This window comes from Cryptomeria japonica, chromosome 3 (genome assembly GCF_030272615.1).
Source record: "Cryptomeria japonica chromosome 3, Sugi_1.0, whole genome shotgun sequence".
Classification (NCBI taxonomy): Eukaryota; Viridiplantae; Streptophyta; class Pinopsida; order Cupressales; family Cupressaceae; genus Cryptomeria; species Cryptomeria japonica.
Genome location: NC_081407.1, coordinates 552,747,205 through 552,768,145, shown reverse-complemented (window position 1 = coordinate 552,768,145; position 20,941 = coordinate 552,747,205). Strand labels below are relative to the sequence as shown.

The window sequence follows — 20,941 nt, the reverse complement described above, 5'->3', positions numbered from 1 at the left end:
ATCTATGCTAAAATATTCTAATAGGAAGACCATTGGCATAGATGCAACATGCTTTTTTTTGCTCTGCAATATTTTTCGCTTCCATTTTAAATACCTTGTCCAATGGGCCTCTTTTGCTTGAAAGATTGGGATTACTCCAAGAAAGGATAATGGGAGGCCTTTACTGGTAGTGGTTGATGATCTTTGGGTAAAGTCATTGGTTTTTTGCTTGCTGATGGATTAGCTCTTAGTTTTTCTCTTTCTATAGCTTGATCAACTTCTTGTTCTCTAATGAATCTTGCTATTTGTGTGGCAGACAACCCTTTCTCATTTCGCTCTACACACATTTTAATCCCTTTCCCAATAAGGCCACAAAAGTGACATCTCATTCGATAATATGAGCACCTATAATTGGTTTTACAAAAAATACAATTCCATTCATATTCCCCACCTCCTAGAAGTTGTTGAAGCATTGTAATATAATTCTATAAAGGAGATCCTATAAACTTTAAAATTTTGGTTTCGAGTCTTGTAACCCTTACCCGTTGAACTCAAACTTGTTGCCATTTTTTTGCTGTTATAAGAAATTACACAATTTTAAACTAGAAAAAAATAAAATAAATGCAAGAGTACACAATGTAAAGTATAAAAAAACATTATAAGAAATAATAGATCTTGTTTCTCTTTTTTATAATTTTTTTTTTGAAAACTTGAAAAAATTTGTTAAAAGACCAAAGAATAGAATAAAATTCTTACCTTAGATGCTTGAATCTCCTTTGTGCAAGCTCTCCTTCCTCAAGCACTCCATGAATGATCTCCTTCAAAAATAATCACCCGCCCTTCAAAATGCCACACTGAAAAAAAAAGAGAATGAATGAGAAAATGAGCACATTTTAGGTTGAAATGATGTTATAGGGGGGTGGATTAGCGTTTTATTGAAAAAAAAGTAGCTTTTCCCAGGTTTGCACCTGGGTTCGCCCTAGGGGCCCCAGGTTCTTTGTGGGTCCACGTACACGGATCCAAAGAGAATCCAGGGCCTTTAGGGCACACTCGGGCCTCACACGTGCTTACCCAGCTGCGGATCCGAACTCGCGTGAACCTGGTCCGGGCACAGGGCCTAAAACCCACGAACCCAGTAACTCAGAAAAATACTTATTGGTTTTGAAAATTAGTAGTTCTTTATTATTATTATTATCATCGTTCTCGTGGTTTCTTCTTTTTCGTTACCTGGTCTATGATGCTTTCATTCTATTTCATTCATTCATTTTTACAAATTGTAGTTCTGTTTAATTATACTGTTGCAGTCACAGGGCACTGACTTTTGTTCCACTGTTTCTTGTATCTGTGCTTGCAACTTCATTTTGTGATTTTCCCATTTCTATTTACAAAGTCTAATTTACAGTTTACTTATTTTTTTGGTGTTGTAGATTGGTGATTTGGTTTCATTTATGATAAGTTTCACTTGCATGCATGCAGAAGACATTATCTTATGAGTTATTAACTTATATAAGTTTTCTCTGCATGATGCTCTGCAATGATTTCCTTATTTTTCTCACGTGCGTTCATGTAGGAAATGATTCCTAATGAGTTTTCTTTTGTAGGTAACAGATATTGTTGCAGGTGTTCTACGGTGGAAGCGTTATCTAGATTATCTGATATTTTCACTGTACAGGCAGACAAAAAGAGCTAATGAAATAGAACCTCTTCTTCAGCAGGTATAAATGTGAAAGTGACATGGCCACCTCCAAGTAAAATCTCCATTTAAAATTTATTAATAAAATCTCAAAGAAAATGAGGTTTTCCTGTTCTTTATATTAGCCTAAGAGTACTTCTATAGGAGTAGCATGAATAGGGTGTTTAAGAGGAGAAAGTGAGTATATGGATGATATCTGTGTGTCTTGTGAAGAGGCATATCAAGTTTGCGAGTCTGCATTTTACATCGTCTAAAGCAAATGCCTCTTGTAGAAGGATGTTGTATTGCAGAATTTGTATTGAAGTTTGAAACATAGCATTTTTTCAGTATATAATTGTTCTTTGCCAATATATTTAATAAGCTCTTTTCTTTCCTTCTTTTAGATACTTCGAATTGGTGTCTATGAAATTGTTAAGCTAGGCATGCCACCATATGCTGTAGTCAATGAGGTATGTTTATTGTATTGAAGATTTACGCATTCCTAATGTTATAGTTGAAAGCTTTTTGCCATGTCTCTTCATTCCATAGCAATTTTGCTGCATTGTTTCTTTAGAATATACTTCAGAAGTAAAGGTGACACAATAAAAACCTTCATAAAATATTATAGCACTTTAGCATTACTCCGTTTTTCTGTGATTCCTGATTTTATTTTCCTTTTGAAAACCTACATTTTTTTGTTTTGTTTGGATTTCTTTCTCTGGCCAGAAATTTTCTATTACCAAGTAGAGATAAAGCTTAAATGCATCCAATATTTCAAGGATGTGTTAGTCAGCGATGAAATTTTGCATCTGAATACTAACATGGTAATGCAGAGTTGTCTCAGATAATGCCTGTCATTAAAAAATGAAATGCAAACACACTCACATATTATTGAATCAATTTGTAATGTATAATGCTAGTAGAGATTTCTAAGCAACTGTATTTTATAAAGCACATACTTAGACAAATGTATCTTCTGTTTTAAAATAATAATGACCGTTTGTAAAATATGCTTTACTTGACCACCTTTAGTACCTAAATTTTAATGCTTAGTTCGACATATTTACATGTACATCTGTGGGTAGATATTCTATGCCTACCAATCAAACCGAGTTAGCATCTTATTGTTTGAAGTATTCAGATTTTGTGCAATTATATTGTTCAAACCCTAAAAGTTGTGATAGCTTGGTTGGCAGCTAGTTCATGGTTGACTCAGTTGACTTTTATTTTTTAATTTTTTATGGTACTCTTGAAGGTCCTGACTCTCACACATATTCACAACAATCCAATAATCATATAAATTTGTCTTGTTCTTTTTATAAAATAACAAATCTATTAAAGGAATCACCCAAACATATAAATTTCATATGTAAATTGATGATCCTTTAGGTTCCTTTTTTTTGGCTGATTAAGGTAACATTATTAAACAAAATTTTTGAGGAGCCTCACAGACACAGCAAGAAACATCAAGATCAAAACTATAAAAGGGTATCTAGTCAAGAATACACACAACGAGCCTTGGAAGACCAGTTTTAAGTCTTAAGCCTCCTTATTGCTTAGCATCGCACAAGAAAGATAAAACTTCACTCTCACTTGGTTGTTCACCATTTTCCTTGCATTAATCTTTATTGAGTATGGTCTTAATCTCCCTTACCACTCCATAATGTTGCATGTAGAATCTCTGCCACAAAAAAGCACTAAGATTCTCTATGCTATTACTTGCCTCTTTTGTAATTTTGTGAGCCTTGTCCATTGCTTCTTGAGCATTACCAATCACATAGACTTTGTTCTCAATGACCAAATTAGGATTAACAATTTTATCACTATAACTCTTGGTGATATTTCAACAAACCTATTTGACCATTTTCTTCATTCCAACAATCCCCACGAACCTGTTGATCCTTGTAAACTGTTGTTTCCTTATCTTTGTGATTTCTCTAATTAGCCCTATTTGCCTTCTTTGCCATTTCTAAGGCAACGAATCTCTCTATAAGGAATCTGACTAGCATTCTTGTTATCTTTAGTCTTCTATCTAATAAAAAACATGTCTTCTTTTGAGCGACTGCCATCAACTGGGAAATTAATGTCCAAGTGATCCAGCTTGATGTGGGAATCAGCACTATCGTTGTTGTGGGTTGTATTCTCCTCATCTCTTCTATACTTGTCACCAATGTTCTATTCACCAGTCATCTTCATGTGATTAGTTCTGTATGTGAAAGGAAGATGGGCCACTTGTTTGCATTTTTTGAAGTATGTCTATTTGTCCATAGCTCCTTCCTCTTGCAAATCTCAATTTGCTCAACTCACCATCCCCTCCTAAATATCATTCATAGAGATACTTTGGGCATCAATCGTTGTAACATGCATCTAACTTACAGTTTTAAATTAAACTAGATAACAAAGCTCTAAAGCAAATTAACATGAAATGAAAGGAACATCATTTGATATAATTCCATTGAACAGTTTTTTTTTTGAAAGTAAATATATATATATCGTAATTCTACGTGTAAAACTAGAACATACTATTCATTAAGATTGAACTGATAAGGAAAGAGATAAGATGTTACTTGAGTTAATAGAGTATTGCTGAACTCTAGAGGCCTTAGCTCTTTAGTTTGATCATATTAAGTTGGGGAGGGAAAAATCATCAGGGCGTTTTTCCGCCCAACCACGAACTTATCAGTCCCTCATGTCAACCAATTGGTAGACTCGACCCTTCGCAGGGAATCCAAGAACTGGAGTCAAGATGCCATCTGAGACTGGTGTATCAACCCTATGCAACCCTAGTTGGCCACACACTCAGGCTACTACTTTGCATGACCTCTGACTGAGTTAGATATCTGGGCTAAACGAACTGACTGACGCTACACACGAGCAACACCTTGGCCAAAGGATTTAATCTATGCAAACACATAGGAAGTGTAGTCATGTTCATCACCCTACTCGGCTGATTATAACCATTAATCAATTACTTTAGCCTTCACACTAGTCCTTAGCATACTTCTACCCGACTCCTGTGACTGCTAAGTAATTTATGGTTTAAATAACAGGATAGGGACATTCTTAACTTCAAACTCTAATTCAGGTATGAAATTAAATAAGAATGTACTTACCAAGTTTTGATCTATTTACTGTTCTCCTAAAAATTGAATTCCCTCAAGGCTAGATTTATCAATCCTAACAAAAGAATGAATTGTTGTCATATCATGTTTCGCATTGCTTATTAATGTTAGACCATCTCACTTATTTTTTATATTTATTTTCTTTTGTTATATAGATTCTGGAGATATTTCTGAGCCCTTGAGCTAGCTTCCAACTCCTCTCAGGGGTTCAGAAATATTTCCCTCTACTGGAAATATTAAATGAGCTGTTATTTCTTCAGCTGAACTACTATTTTATAATAGTTTGTCCAGTCTAACCTGCTATTATATTCTCTGTAACCAACCATTTTGGTATAATTTCACCAGTCTAACTGCTGTTATAATAGACTGAACTGGTTAAATTCCTGATAAAAATTTCATGAACAATAATCATATTTCCCTTATTCAGTCATTAATATTCCCGACTGTGATAGTTCAGTTGCTATGTCGTTCAAATTTTGCTTTTCTTATTGCTTAGAACAGCTTGAACAGAGTTTTTCTTCAAACCCTTGTTTTCCTTTCAACATTATTTCTCAAACTTCACAAGAATTATTTTTATTTCATTTAGGATGAAAACACTATTTTCCTCTGCCATTTCAAATAAATTCTAGCAAATGTAAATACATTGCAAGCAGAAATGTATTCCTTTTTAAAAAAAAAAAAACAGCTGTGCCATTTCCTTGAATTTTTCCTTTTCTTCTTTCACAAAAACTAAAACTCAGAACAATAAAATAATTCTACAAAAATATACGGTAACATGACCTGTTTCTGCTAAACGTATGTGGCTGGAAATGATAGTTTTCCTGCTGCCAACCCTTCTCTGAAATCTTCTAGCTAGAACCCAGTATCGTGGAGAGCTATAGGTACTCTGCCTTCTTTATTCTTTTTTCTTTCTTCCTATTTCCACCGTATTTTCTTCTTAACCAAGAACAACATGAAAAAGAATATCTATCAATTCCGTAACTATTAATTTTTTTCCGTTTTTATCAAAATGGATTTATAAGTTTATTATTCTTTCTCAAAATCTAGCCCACCGCCTCTCCTTGGTTTCCACATTTCCTACAATTATGCGTTGAAGTGGCTGGAGGGGTATCCAAAGCCAACCCAAAAATATCTGCTGCAATGCTTGAAAATATTTTCATTAGCATAGTCTTGCAATAGAATTCCATGCTTGTTATATTATTAAGTTCTTATACATGTTAATTCTTTTCCCACGATTTAACATTGGTATAAATACCAACCAATTCCATCCGCTATATTCCTTACTTTGGCATGCACTAATTATTACCTAGCATATAAGCATGGCCCACTTAATAATCACTTAGTGTGTGTATATATATATAGGTAGGTAGGTAAATGTGATGTCCCCAAGAACCTGTCAAGAGCCAGCGATCATCACAATAAATAATAGTCCAAGGATGGCGATCAAGATACCTAGTATATCAAGCTTTCAAACTGGATGCTCAATTGATTATGCAATTGCTCCACATCAATAAGATAGGATCCTAATAATTAGAGTCTGTAATCATCCAACAGTGAACCAATAGATATCGAAGTATCAGGCCACTAATGATAATATATTCTATGAAAGCAAATTCACGAAATTAGTTTCTCCTCAGACGCTGCTACTGTATAGACTCCAAGAAATAAAGAGGACCAAAAGCAAGACATGTTACCATTACATTGATAAGAATGATTGAGATCAAGCATAGAGATTAATGACTAAAGTATGGTACGCCGTGCAGATCTGAAACATATTTAGACGACGATGACTAAAGTGGACAAATAATGAAACATACGCAAGGAGCGATGGTGATCATTAAGAGCAGCATTCGATCATACAAATAAATGATTTTATGAAGGTGATCATGAATATCGATTGCTTGATTATCTGCCTTGTTGACCATGCCAAGAGGCCGATAGTCTGGAGAGATAACAACGGAGATTGATAAAGTCCGAGTACCTGGAAATAGGAGCATTACTAATATCAATTAAGGGTATCGATTTAGTAAGAAGACTAAGCGACTAGCATACTAGTGAAATGGTTCGATTGGTATAAACCAGTTAGCATTTGTTATTAATATAATTTATAATCATCATGAAGAAGCATGATAATGAAGGAAGGTGTCTCATCCTTGCCAAAGGGTGCAATCCTTTCAGTTGGAGAAATATAACCAAGATCTTTCCCATTCCATTGGGGATCATCAGATATTATTTCTGTTTACTCCGTCCGGGTATCATATTTGGATTTGCTCTTCAAGCATCTGCTTAGTTGGTTGTTGCCAGTTACAAGGAAGAACTGGACGCATTAGACACAACATCAAGTTTATTGTAGGCTTATATTTCCATATCTAAGAAAGCAATGTGTGACTATAAGACTAGATCATCTTGCATATTAAGTGACCATATCTGATATAGTAGAGATCATAGTGATCATTGCAAGGTCAATTCACTTAAGCATACATTTAATTGTCTAAATCAGAGGTAGCAAGAGGTATTGAAATTACCAATTTAACATATTATCCTCTTTACATTATCAAATATCTCAGTTAAGAGTGTTATCAGATATTGTAATTAATAATTAAGATATTGGGTAACATCTCTCGACTTAACTTACCAAGTCATCACCTACTAGGTTCAGATGGCATTATGATTCACAGCTCTTTAGTATCCCATACTTGATGATGCTTTTCCTCGGAGGACAACGGTCTTGCATCCACTGCCAAACACAAATAGTTAGCCAAAAATCCTGTATTAATGACATTCATCCATAACATGTATATAATTTAACCTAACAAATGCATCTCAATTTACTCATTCATCATCAAAACGACATTTACATAACATGAAAGCATCATAAACATAGGGCACAAATGGGGTGTGACAATCTTCTAGAAAGGGATTGTCTTTTTTCTAACATTATAACTCTCCTCATTTGTGTTAGAGATGTTAATAATTTTGATCCTTTGATGACAAATTATCCAAGAAGCCTAGTTGAACTAGAGCTGGTCTAGATAGGGTATCGCCTATAATGCCCCTTCATAGGCACGATCAATTGGTGGAGACCCTTAGCCTATTTTAATTCTCATATGCTAATTGGGATTTGGTAATAGAATAATTAATTAATCAAATTAAATTGTCTATAGTCTCTCATTTATATTTAATTAATAAAAACCACTTTTTGGAGGCCCAAAATGTAAAATTAAATTAAAGCAAGTATTAGAAATCATTTTTTGGGAGGTAAATGAAATATAATATTGCAGATATTAAAAAGGGGTAAAAGGAGAGCTCGCAAAAGAAAATTCATTCTTGTATATTTATTTTCAAAAGCGCTAGCTTGGAGATTGAGTAATTATTTATCTTTCTGCCCTCAGACGAAAACCCTACAACAAAGCTTGGTTTTGAGGATAGAAACCCTGCTAGCCAATTTGTGAGTAAATTCATACAAGATTCATAGGTTGAATGTTTGGAGATTTGTGCAGGAATTTGGAAGGTTTCATTTCAAGACTATGTTGAAGGTGAGAAATTCATCAAATACATTTGTGGAGCTAATACTAACTGATTTTTATTGAGAATAAAGTTAGTATTTCATTTGGCTATCCCATTTCAGGTTTTGATTATTCTAGCTGTCTATTTTGGAAAAGAGTAGAAACCCTACAAATCAAAATTGTAGGCATTTACCTTGTAGGAGGAGCTGCAACAGCATAAGGCTTGAGTGATGGGCATTTTAAATTTTTTATTGGTAGTCCACACCTATAAATGAAGGGAAATGAGGGCATTCTAGAAAGTCATCTGAGATCAGTATGCGCGTCTAGTATCCAATGTTTCTTTACCAAAGATTACAACAAGCCAATGCAAACACATACTGCTATGCCATAAAAGCGGAAATAGGCATAGCTAATTTCCCACCATTAATCCTTAGAGGAAAGCAGTTGCCATTAATAAATCTTTTTCAGATCAAATAGATTCAGGAGCATGCATACAGATTCAAAGCACATAATCATAAAACATGAAAGATGAGACAAAAGAACAAGAAGGCAAATTGACGTGGGGAAAATCCTTTCGGCTAAAAAACCCTACACTCCAAAAACATAGAGCTAGTGTATTATTAAGCAACAATTGTTACAATACATTTCAGCCGCGAAGCCTTTAAATGGCGTTTTACATCTTGTTTCATTCCTAGAGAAAATCTGATAGCATAGTGTTGTGAGTCTTGTGACATTTTCACACATTGCCCCATTGCAAATAGGGACCCCCACTTTTTGCTTAGATTAGGTGTCTGAGTTTTCTTAGTTTCTTTAGTTGTTAACCTTAGCTAGTGAGTAAGAGATGGCAGGTTGAGGTCACATTGCAAAATTGCTTGAGGTTGTAAGAAGTTGTCAAAAATGTCAATATGTTGCAAGGATCAACCTAGGTTGTCAAGAAGGATTGATTTTGAAAAGGTTATGTTTTCCTTGCAAATTAAAAGATAGTTCTTCAAATGAAGTTGATCAAATCTAGAGGGTGAAACCATCAAGTTTGAGAGATTAATCTTGGTGAAGAGCATTTCAACTTACAACATAAAAAGAAGGCTAATAGAGTGAGAATCAAGTTAGGTTGATAAGAAGTTCTAGAGGAGACCCTGCAGATTGACTTGAGTTGATGGGAAGCAAAATTTTGCTAAGTATGGGAACCTGCACATTAACTTACGTTGATAGGAAGGCAGAAATTTTCGAAGTATGAGACCTTGTGGATCAACTTAGGTTGGTAGGAAGTCTCTAAGTGTGCCTGCGCATCAACTTGGGTTGATGGGAAAGTGAAATTGCTTAAGTTCAAATGTCAACCTTCAATGATAGGAAAGAGGCTGCTAAGCAACCTAGGCTGGTAAGAAAGATTGATGCAAAGCATTTCGACCTGAACTGATAGTGAACCCCCTGCGCACCAACTTAGGTTGGTAGGAAATAAAGTTTATTCATTCAATTTCAACCCTCAATAATGAGAAAGAAGTGCAAACCAACTTGAATTGATAAGAAGGCAAATTTCCTAAAAAAGATGAAAAGTGCGAATCAACCTAGGTTCATGAGCAAGGTCAATGTTGAGAAGGTTTTATCTTCTTAGCAACTAAAGTGTAACTTTTGCAAATTAAGAAGGTTGATCAACCTAAGCCGCTCAGCTCAAGAGATTAACGAAAAACAAAAACACTTCGACTTAGGATGATAAAGAGCATCATGCGGATCAACTTAGGTTGGTTGGAATTCACAAGCATTATGAAGAGTTCTTACACACCAACGTAGGTTGATAAGAAGCTAAAGTTCACTCATATAAACTTAACTCTCAATAATGAGGAGGCTCAAAATCAACTTTAATCGATGGGAAGTTAATCTTTGTAAAGATCATGGAAAATGCAAATCAACCTAAGTTCGTGGGAAGGAGTATCTAAGCGAGAAAGATGAAGATCAATGTCTACCCTTAGAAGGTCAAATGAAGCAAATTTGAGAGGGATAAAATCAAGATGCTGAAAGATGAAAGTGAGATGTAAGGAAGATGAAGTTCGCTAGAGGATAGAAGAAGAAGAATTTGCTATACAAAAGAGAGAATAAAATCTTCTCCTTACAAAGATGAGACATGAGACCTTCAAGCTGTAAAGTTCAAGATCATTAAATTTCAAAAGTCGAACCTCTAAAGAAACAAGTTAGACAAATAAAGCGAATTTGAGGGTAATTCAAACCAGGACAGCTGGAAGTTAAATGAAAGCATAAGATGATAAACGATTTGAATTTCAACTTAAAAAATTTCTTAATTCACTTGCTAGGGTCAGCTCTCCAAGAAAGTGAAAGAATGCGATTTCATTAAATAACAAAAACTTTTCCTCTCTAACAAAGTCGGCTTGCATGGGGAATGAAGGGGTGCGACTTCTAACCCCAAGTCATATAAGTAGGAGGAAGAAGATCTTTTGAATGATACAAACACAAATGCAGATCACAAATTCGCCCAGCAATAAGTTCGACTAGCAACAAGTTCAGCAGATAGAAGAAAGAAAAATCGCTCAAAGTTGGTAACATTGCATGAAAGAAGAAGTGTGCTGGCCTTAGACATACAGATTCACCTTAAATCTGCATTACAAATTCATTCATTATAGCTGGAAGGAAATAGTTTCAGACATCAGCTCATGGAGGAAGAAATCGAAAGGCTGGTCAAAGACCAAAGCCTAAATCGCCTTATATTCCTAGTGCTGGTTAAAGACATTTGTCTCAGAAATTAAGATATAGAGTCTTATCAAATTTTCAGAAGTAAAGCGAAGAGATATTTCTGGTTTTCCAAGTGTAGTCAGATTTTTAGATCACAAAACTTAGGTTTTTGAACATGAATTAAATGCATTGTTGAAAGATGCTGACTAGGAGATGGCTCAATTCTGATTTGTTTGTTCCAATATTAATCTTTGACCAACGTATTAATGCCTTGAGGTTTTGAAGGAGTTTTATGTTTTTTTTTTGAGTTTTTGAGGTTTATGCTTAGGGATTTGACAATACAAAAATGAATAACAATAGCAACACATAAAATAACTGACTGAAAATGAATCTCAGACTTCTGATTTTATTTATCAGCAATGAACAAATGGAAATAAATGATTATCTTTAACAACCCAAGCCAAATAATGGCCTACTAGGAGTCCAGTGCTGGGATTGAAGGTGATTTATTGGCCTGAATAGGTGGAAAGATTGAATGAAGCACCTACAGCTGCATCTAATGGCTCCAATGAGTGTTATTCACCTACTGATTATCTAAAAGAAACTTGTGAAGAAATCCTGATTCCAATGCAATTCTTGAACTTCTCCTAGGAGAGACTCCAATTTGGTGTGCTTTCTACCCACTGATTTGCTCCTGTAGCTCTAGTATGAACCAATTTCACCAAATAACCATTGGAATTATTCTTATTAGCTGCTAACAATAAATTTTGTACTTAAGAACCAAGTTAATACCCTTGTATTTATTTTTTTGAAGCCCCAGGCTGCTCCAAGTGGTATGAGTCACATGTAGGAACGATGGACAATCTTTGGTGAAACTCGACAAAGCCTTGCTTTGACATGCAAAGCAACAACTCCACAAAGCTTAGTGCGATCTTCTAAGGACATTAGATGATTTTCAAATCATTATCAAGCATAGACACCATTAATTGAATGCATAGCAATGATTGAATAACAATTGAACTTAAGCTTATTCAAGTATTCCAGTTGACCACAGCGATGGTATGATGAAAGAATAAGTATCCGGTAGAATACTGAGAGTGGGGGGGGGGTGAATCAGTATATTGAAAAACTGATACAAACTTCCCAATCTCAAAATCAAACTCACAAAGTAAACTTTCACTTATCAAGATCAATACTCAACATCAACCGGTTAACTGTTATAACAACTTAACAGTAAACAACTTCAATCTTGTAAACATCAAAATGCTTAATCATATCTCAACATATTCAATCTCTCAATGCTTCCAGTTATCATGCCTTATCATAAGTTAATCAAATCAACAAATAAGATCATAACCACAGAAACATTCACCACTTGACACATGTTTATACGTGGAAAACCCAAATAGGTAAAAACCACGGTGAGATGAGACTCACAAGGATAGCTATCTGAACTCTTCTGAAGTTCGCCTTGTTAGTAGCCAAGCCTGTTAAAGGTTTTACAATAAGTCCTATTAAGAACTGATTCTGTTAGGAATCACCCAGTTAAGGGATTTACAAAATGCCTTGATGAAAAACAAAATACCCTGTTAGGAGTAACCTCGGTAGAGGGTTTGAGAATCCAAGCTAATGGACCACCTTGTTAGAGGATTTAATAATTAACCAGGCTTGTTAGAGCTTACCCAGTTAGGGGATTTCAATTTTGCTGTAATTGTTAGAAAACAACAGGTTTTCTTGATCTGTCTGAATAGCACTACATTTGCTTGATCAGATCCTTTTAAGCTTCAATCTGCTTTCACTCAAACTGCAGATCCATTCTCCGGTTGGGTAACCACACACTCAATTGGTTTTCAGCCAACACTTTGCCAACACTCTTACAAACAACTTCATCGACCTTAAATACAAATCAATTAGGTCAGTAACACAACAAAAACCTAATTCTCTCATAGAGATTACAAACAAGTCGGTTCAATCTTGACCGTTAGAAATCATAACAATCTCTTCACATTCTTCAAGAAAATTCCAACCGCTCCATGATCACCGCTTCATCGGACTTTGTAACTCATCACGCACTATGTATTAGATGCAATCCACTTTGCTCATTCCCTAGACAACAAACAAACGCGCCAAATCAATCCGAACTAATCCTCATTCAATGATCACACGTGTCTCCATCATTACCGCTCATCATTAGATCTTAAACCAACAAACTTGATTGGTTAGGGTTTAACAGAAAACAATTGGTAGGGTTTACCAGTTACACTGCATAGAAAAGGGTTTAACCTTATACACCGGTTTATCGGTTCAACTCACAAACTTAACATACCGGTTTACAACATCTTCCACAAAGATCTTCCTGCCGGTTACAAGCAAATATGAATAACAACAACAATATCAGCAATATCAATAATACCATTACTGGTTCAATTGACATCAATGACAACATAACATATCATTAATGCAATCTTCATGCGAATGCCAACACACACAAGGTGAATTTGTAATCAACAAATTGCTAGTTGTATGGATTAGGAGTTCCACCATGAATCATGCACAACGCTTTATCATTCAACTAATCAACATGAAAGCAAATGAGAAGTAGAAACCATGTAGCTTGTTGAAATAACACATTTCACCATATCTTCAATGAAAAGAGTATATCCATTTACAAGCCTTAGCAACAATTTCTACTTCTAATCTATTCTAACTTCTAACTTCTATCTATTCTTCTACTTTTCTAACATTAACCTGCTATTAACCTCCTATTTGCTATTAAATTTTACAAATGAGAAGTTTGAGCCTTATATATAGAGCTCATTACAATTCAAAGGCTCAGATCGATTTGAGATCAATGGCCAAGATCTTACAATGAAACCCTAATTAGGGTTTGTTACAACAAACTCTATTTTGGCCAATGAAATAATTACAATATTTGGACACATGTCCTCTTGAATATCTGACCAATAGATAGTGAGGGTAGGTACAATGGAGTTTGTGTCCGCATGGGTGAGTGAAGTACATCGCATTTGGACATGTTGATGTGGAACTCCTCTGGTTAGTGGAATGATGACTAAGATGCCACCTCAACTTGCACTTGTAGACTTGATCCATTATCATGAATGAGTATTGAGCATTATCTCTTGATACTCAACATTATTCCATTAGTTCAATGTGATGATGATGGTGAAGGCAGATTCCCAAATTATGTCATGTTGTTCAAACCGATCTTCTAACTTTGATTAACTTTTCTGGAACAATCAACCAATGTACTGGCAATGATTCTTGGATTTCCGGAGGAAATTCAAGATTGTGAAAATTTTTCTCCCTTGAGTCCCTTCATTCTTATGTTGTATTTATCCTGTCTCATGTTGCTGATAATGATGCTGACCTCATGTCCCATTTGTCTTTGATTTGAACATGCTGTCATTGATGTGTGAGTCTTCATCTCCTTCAAGTGATAGAGTTCCTTCTTCCTTGCTTTTATAACCTCAAAAACACACAAACCTTGATCAAGCATAATATCAATCTTAAAATCTGAAATGGATATCTTTTGTTCAATTTTTGATTTTCATCTCCAAGGTCTGATTTTATCTCTGATTTGGACAATTTTGACCTTGAATTGATGGACCTAATTGAAAGATGTGGCTGATAGTATTTAGGAAATTTGCCTGTATATGACTGACTGAATTCGCTTCTCTTGTGATTAGATTTGCTGCTCTAGTGATCAAACTCGCTGCTCTGTATGGATGAGCAAAGGAAGTTCGCTCCTATGGATGAGCAAAGGAAGTTTGCTCCTATGAATGAGCGAAGGAAGTCATATCGCTCCTATGTCTGGGCAATGGAAGTTCGCTCCTATGAAGGAGCAAAGGAAGTGCATTCGCTCCAATTGGGAAGCAAAGGAAATGACATCACTTCTTAGGAAGTGACATCGCTCCTTCTAGGGAGCAAAAGAAGTGAGTTGAAATCGTAATCTCCCATAGTATTCCTTCAACTTTTTCATCAATTTGTCCCTTTACATCAATTCATGCCTTATGGTTTTGTTCTCCATGCATGTAAATTCATCAAATTATCTTCAAAGAATGCCTTGGAAGCCATGTTGCTCCTTTCCATTGGCAAAGGAAGCAAGTTCGCTCCCTTCCATTGGCAAAGGAAGTAGGTTCGCTCCCTTCCATTGGCAAAGGAAGCGAATTTGCTGCAATGAGAGAGCAAGGGAAATGACTTAAACTTCAAACTTTCCAGCATCATTCCATCATGTCTTCATCAATTTGTTCCTTCATTTGTTCAAGTTCACCAAATCACCTTCAAGCACGCAATGGAAGTCGTGTCGCTCTTTTCCATTGGCAAAGGAAGTCACTTCACTCCTTTCCATTGGCAAAGGAAACAAGTTCGCTCCAACGAGGGAGGAATGGAAGTTTTCATACACTTGACCAAATTTTCAGGTTGCTGGTTGAAGATCAAATTCATTGCTTGACCAAGGTTCCATATTGCAATTCAAGGCATCTTGGACCTCCTAGGCGGCAAGGGAAGGAAGTTCACTCCTTTGAAGGAGCAATGGAACTGCAGCCGCTCCAGCAAGAGAGCAAAGGAAATTTTCATACACTTAAACCAAATTTTGCCCTTGCAACTTGCCTCTCAATGAAGTGCGATCAGACCTCTTGGATGATGAAGATAACTTTGTATAGTTGGTGAAACTTCATCCAAGGGATGCATCTATCAAACCTCCTCGCTTGTCATGCTCAAATTGACTATACTTGACACCTCATCTCACATCACCTCATTTCACATCTCACAGGAAGGGCAAAGGAAGGCAGTCAATGCCAAGGAAGGGCAAAGGAAGTGACTGTTAATGCCATGAAAGAGCAAAGGAAGTCACTGTCAGTGCCTTAGTCATTCATTTCATTCCTAGCCTTGCAAGCAAAAGATGAGTCATCCATTCCAAAAGCCTTGATAACTGACTGACTTCACTTCATCCTAAAGAGACAAATCTGACTTGATTAACTTTTGACTCACTGGCTTCTTCAACACAAAGGTTAATAGCAAAAGACTCTACCACTATCCTAGAAAGTAAAAAAAGTGGGGGTCCCCATTTGCAATGGGGCGATGTGTGAAAATGTCACAATACGTGGAAGATGCCAAATCCATCACACATGCAAAAGGTAACTTGCTAATTGGCAACAAATGCAAAAACAACAACTGCCAATTATTATCGAACATGCACATTGGACTAACACCTACCAAAATCTAACTAAACCTCCAAAGGCATCCACATTCCATTTAGACTCAAAAAGGAAATAGAAAATTCATTTTGCATAGCTCTTGCATAAATAGCAACCTCCAAACTTGACTCTTCCAAGTGGGCACCAACTTCCTACAAAATAGGACTAAGTCATAGTCAACACACAAATCCCATGACACATGTCACCAAAGTGCACCTTTGAGAAGTTCTTTAAAACTCTTTTCTCCAAATGGGCACCCAAGTGACAAGTGGCACTCCATTGAGCTCTCCTCACTATGCATGTAGGAATCTCTTCTCGTATGGGTCCCACAAAGTGATATGCCAACTATAAAAATTAGCACTTAGGATATCATAAAATATTACATCAAATTTAATCCCAAATATGAAATGCAGGACTCAAAGGTCCACTTGTCAAAGACCTATCAAGAGTCATTGGAAACCACAAGATTTACATTGCTAAGAGCCACCCAATGAAATCCCATCATCATAGCCATCAATGAAATCACATAGATCTCAAACATGCTCTCCTACTCAAATGAGATATCAGCAACAACATCCAAGATGTCTACCACATCAAGCAACAATCCCTGTCATCCTCCAACATGCCACCTTTGGAAGAAAAGGAACAAGCCAAGGTGTATATGCACATGTGTATATAACACAAGCATTAGATCCCAATGATAACAAATGTGATAACTCCACTATGCTCACAAGCTATACAAAAGCAAGAAATAACTACAAAACTTGTATCCAGAACACAATTCTGAAGCAGAAAAATTCCTCTAGAAAATGTTTACTCCTGTAGGGAACTTATTTAATATGTAGAGTATAGAGAAAGATCATTTGCATAATATGAAAATGTAATAATGCCAAGTACAACAATGTTTTAGAAAGATATTTCATTCATTACCATATGCAATGTGTACAAAATCAAAATTGGTTCCCGAGACACGAATGAGTACATAAATACGACCCGGGGGTTGGCTAAGTGTAATGTTCCCTAACTGCACTAGCGAGGGAGGCAAACGTACGGTGGGGTTGGAGCAGGGTCGTACGGTGGTGTGGCCGTACGGTAGGGTCAAGGAGGTTGTATGGTGGCGCAACAGGTCGCACGGTAGTGTAGGGGCAGGCCGTACGGTAGCACCAAGAAGGCCGTACGGTGGTGCAGGACAGGCCGTACGGTGGTGTAGGGCTAGCCGTACGGTGGTGCAGAGCTGGCGCACGGTAGTGTAGGGCTGGTTGTATGGTGGTGCAGAGTAGGCCGTGCGGTGGTGCTGAAGGCCGTATGGTGGTGAAGATTGGATAAAGATGCCGAGGTTTGGTGAACTGCAGTGGTTGTGTGGTGGGTTTCCGGAGTAACGGGTTCAGAATATTATGAGTTCCCCTTATGCATGTAAATCCAAATTAATAGATACGCAACTGGAGAAAGTAAGCAATGATATATTTCAAGATTTGCCAGATCCGGAATGAATACAAAGGCAGGATAGGGTGAGAGGTGAATCCCACCGAAACTGCAAGTACCAAATAGTGAGGGTCTTTCACCTCCGAAATGGCAGTAACCAGAACTCCAACAGGAATTCGCACAAGAGAAAATAAATATCAAAATTTGCCTACCTACAACAATGACTAACTCGGCCATATATATGGGCTCCAGGGAAACTTGCCGAAGGGTTACAAGCGGGCCGACACGACCAACCTAAACTTGCCAAAACTAAATAGAAAGGGCCCGACAAATTTGTTATTAAATTTGGGGTCTTACAATAAAGTAATTAGATTTATTATTTAATTATATCGGGGACATCACAGTCCTCTCGGGCCAAAAAATTGCTTGCCCTCAAGCAATTGCAGGCTGGGATGCTCCAGAATTTGCTCGCCTTTCCAGGTAGCATCCTCAATGGGTAGATTCTTCCAGCGAACAAGGAACTCTTTGACTGTGCGTGTTCTCAGCCTCTTTTCTCTGACATCGATGATCTCCGCTGGCTCCAGAATTAGTTTCCCTTCTTCGTCGATGGGGAGTAGATCTTTGAACACTGTGACGTGCTGCCCGACGGCCTTTTTCAGACATGACACGTGGAAAACATTGTGAATTCAACTCCCCTCAGGAAGTTCCAACTCGTAGGCAACTTCACCCACTCTCCGAACCACCTTGTAGGGCCCATAGAAACGCGGCTTCAGCTTCTCCTTACCACTTGTCTTTAAGGAGGATTGTCTGTGCGGTTGAAGTCGGAGGTAAACTAGATCACCAACCTCAAAATTCCGCTCAATCCGGTGCCGATCAGCATACAACTTTTGCTGGTTCTGGGCCCTCTGCAAGTTGTCTTTGAGAGATGTTGGGATGTCTAAATTCTCCTGAAGCCAATCTTTGGCCATTGGTGCACGACTGTCTCCCAATGCCAGATTAACAAATGAAGACGGTTCATAACTGTACAATGCTTTGAAGGGTGGCATGCCTATCGACATGTGATACGTGGTGTTGTAACAGTGTTCACCCAAATGTAACCAGCGAACCCAGGCCTTCTGTTGAGTTGAGACGTAGTTCCTGAGATAACCCTCCAGCCATTTGTTCACAATCTCGGTCTGTCCGTTTGTCTGAGGATGGTAGCTCGTGCTGGGCGACAGCTCGGTTCCTGCCAACCGAAATAACTCCATCTAGAAGGTACTCAGAAAATGTCTATCCCTGTCATTGACTATGTTTCGTGGTAAACCATGTAGGTGAAACACTTCACAGAAGAACAACTCGGCCACTTGAATTGCTTGATATCCTGTGGGGATGGCAAAAAAATGTGCATATTTGGTCAATCGGTCAACTATGACAAAAATGCAATCCTTTCCTTGTACTCTGGGGAGTTCAGTAATGAAATCCATCGAGATGCTATCCCATTTCTGGTCAGGAATTGGCGGAGGTTGCAGCAGTCCGACCGCTAGATTATTCTTAGATTTGTTCTGTTGACAGGTGGAGCATTCCCGCACATACTGTAGGACGTCGTTCTTAAGCCCCTTCCAGAAAAACCTTTCACGGATCTGTCTGTAGGTTTTTAGGTATCTCGGGTGTCCCGCCAAGGGAGAGTCGTGCAATTCCTTCAGAATCTTTTCCTTTATCTTGGATTCGGGTACCAGATAAATTCTATCCTTGTAATAAATGATGTCGTCAACCATCTTGTATCGGTCATCCTGTACTTGACCATCCATCAGTTCGCAGGCAAAAGTGTTCTTGGAGTATTCAACCAAGAGATATTCCTTCCAGTCTGCCGAAATTTGAGATAAAGAGCATATGGCAGGCCTTCTTGACAGGGCATTAGCGACCACGTTATTCTTTCCCTTTACATATTCAATGTCGAAATCAAATGCCTAGACTTTGCTCACCCATTTCTGTTGTCGTTCATTTAGATCCCTCTGCTCCAAGAAGTATTGGAAGCTATTGTGGTCTGTTGTCACAACAAACTTTGCTCCGACGAGGTATTGCCGGAACTTCGTCAGTGCGTGTAGGATGGCTAGCATCTCCTTGTCGTAGATGGAATATAACCGCTCAACTCTCGAGAGCTTCCGACTCTTGAATGCAATGGGGTGACGGTCTTGCATCAACACTGCTCCAATTCCTTCCCCTGATGCATCGCACTCCAGGATGAAGGGGCGAGTGAAGTCTGGTAGTGCCAGAACGGGACACGTACTCATAACTTCTTTTAATTTGCCGAAGGTCTGTTGCGCTTGTGCGTGCCAATGGAAGGATCCTTTCTTTGTCAGATCGGTCAGTGGTGCCCCAAGTTGTGAAAATCCTTTCACAAACCTTCTGTAATAACTGCACAAACCAAAAAATCCACGCAGCTCCGAGAGAGTCTTGGGTGGAGGCCAATCCAAAATGGCCTGAATCTTCTCCTGGTGAACTTGTACCCCCTAGGCGCTAATGACGTGACCCAAGTATAGGACCTCGGTCATTCCAAATTCACATTTGGACCTCTTGGCATACAATGATTGTGATTCCATCATCCCCAATACTTCATCCAAATGCCCCACATGTTCCTCCCAGGTCTTGCTGTAGATGAGTATGTCATCGAAAAATACTAATAGGTACTTATGTAGTTGCTTGTTGAAGATGTGGTTCATGCAGGACTGAAAAGTGGCCGGAGCATTGGTTAATCCAAACGGCATGACCAAGAACTCATAGTGTCCATAATGGCAACAAAAGGCCATCTTTTCCACATCTTGATCCCTCATACGGATCTGATGGTAGTCGGAGTGGAGATCAATCTTGGAGAAATAGATTGCGCCATGTAGTTCGTCCAAAAGCTCATCGATCCTGGGAATGGGGTACCTATTCTTGATAGTCTTCTTGTTTAGAGCACGATAATCGACACACATTCTGAGAGTTCCGTCCTTCTTCTTCACTAGAACCACCGAGGATGCAAAGGGGCTAGAACTAGGCCGGATCCATCCTTTATCTAGGAGCTCCTGGATCGTTTTCTCTATCTCATCTTGAACTTCTTTGGGTGGCGATAGGGTGTGGTGATAACGGTGTTGTCGGCTAATTAAGCAATAAGACATTTAATGTAATTAGAGTTAATGACGGCAGTTAACCCATCGGTTGTCGACAGTTGACACTGGGTAACTGACCGGTCACCTTTATATATTAGCGAGTCCTTGGTCATGGGGACAAAGTTAGTATGGTCATTGTCATTGTACTGACATTATTATGAATCAATTAAGATCTGAGTTTCTTTATATTCTGTCATGTTGTATTCTGTCATGTCTA

General features: G+C 37.7%; 1 protein-coding gene across 3 annotated transcripts in view; it reads left to right on the top strand.

Annotated features, from left to right (window-relative positions):
• LOC131029889 (uncharacterized) overlaps positions 1-20,941 on the top strand; it is a 248,757-nt gene that overhangs the window by 51,726 nt on the left and 176,090 nt on the right. For all 3 annotated transcript variants that reach the window (XM_057960549.2, XM_057960547.2, XM_057960548.2), the window contains exons 3-4: positions 1,581-1,694; positions 2,056-2,121. In XM_057960549.2, the coding sequence (XP_057816532.1) occupies positions 1,581-1,694; positions 2,056-2,121 (180 nt within the window). The remainder of the gene's footprint in view (positions 1-1,580; positions 1,695-2,055; positions 2,122-20,941) is intronic.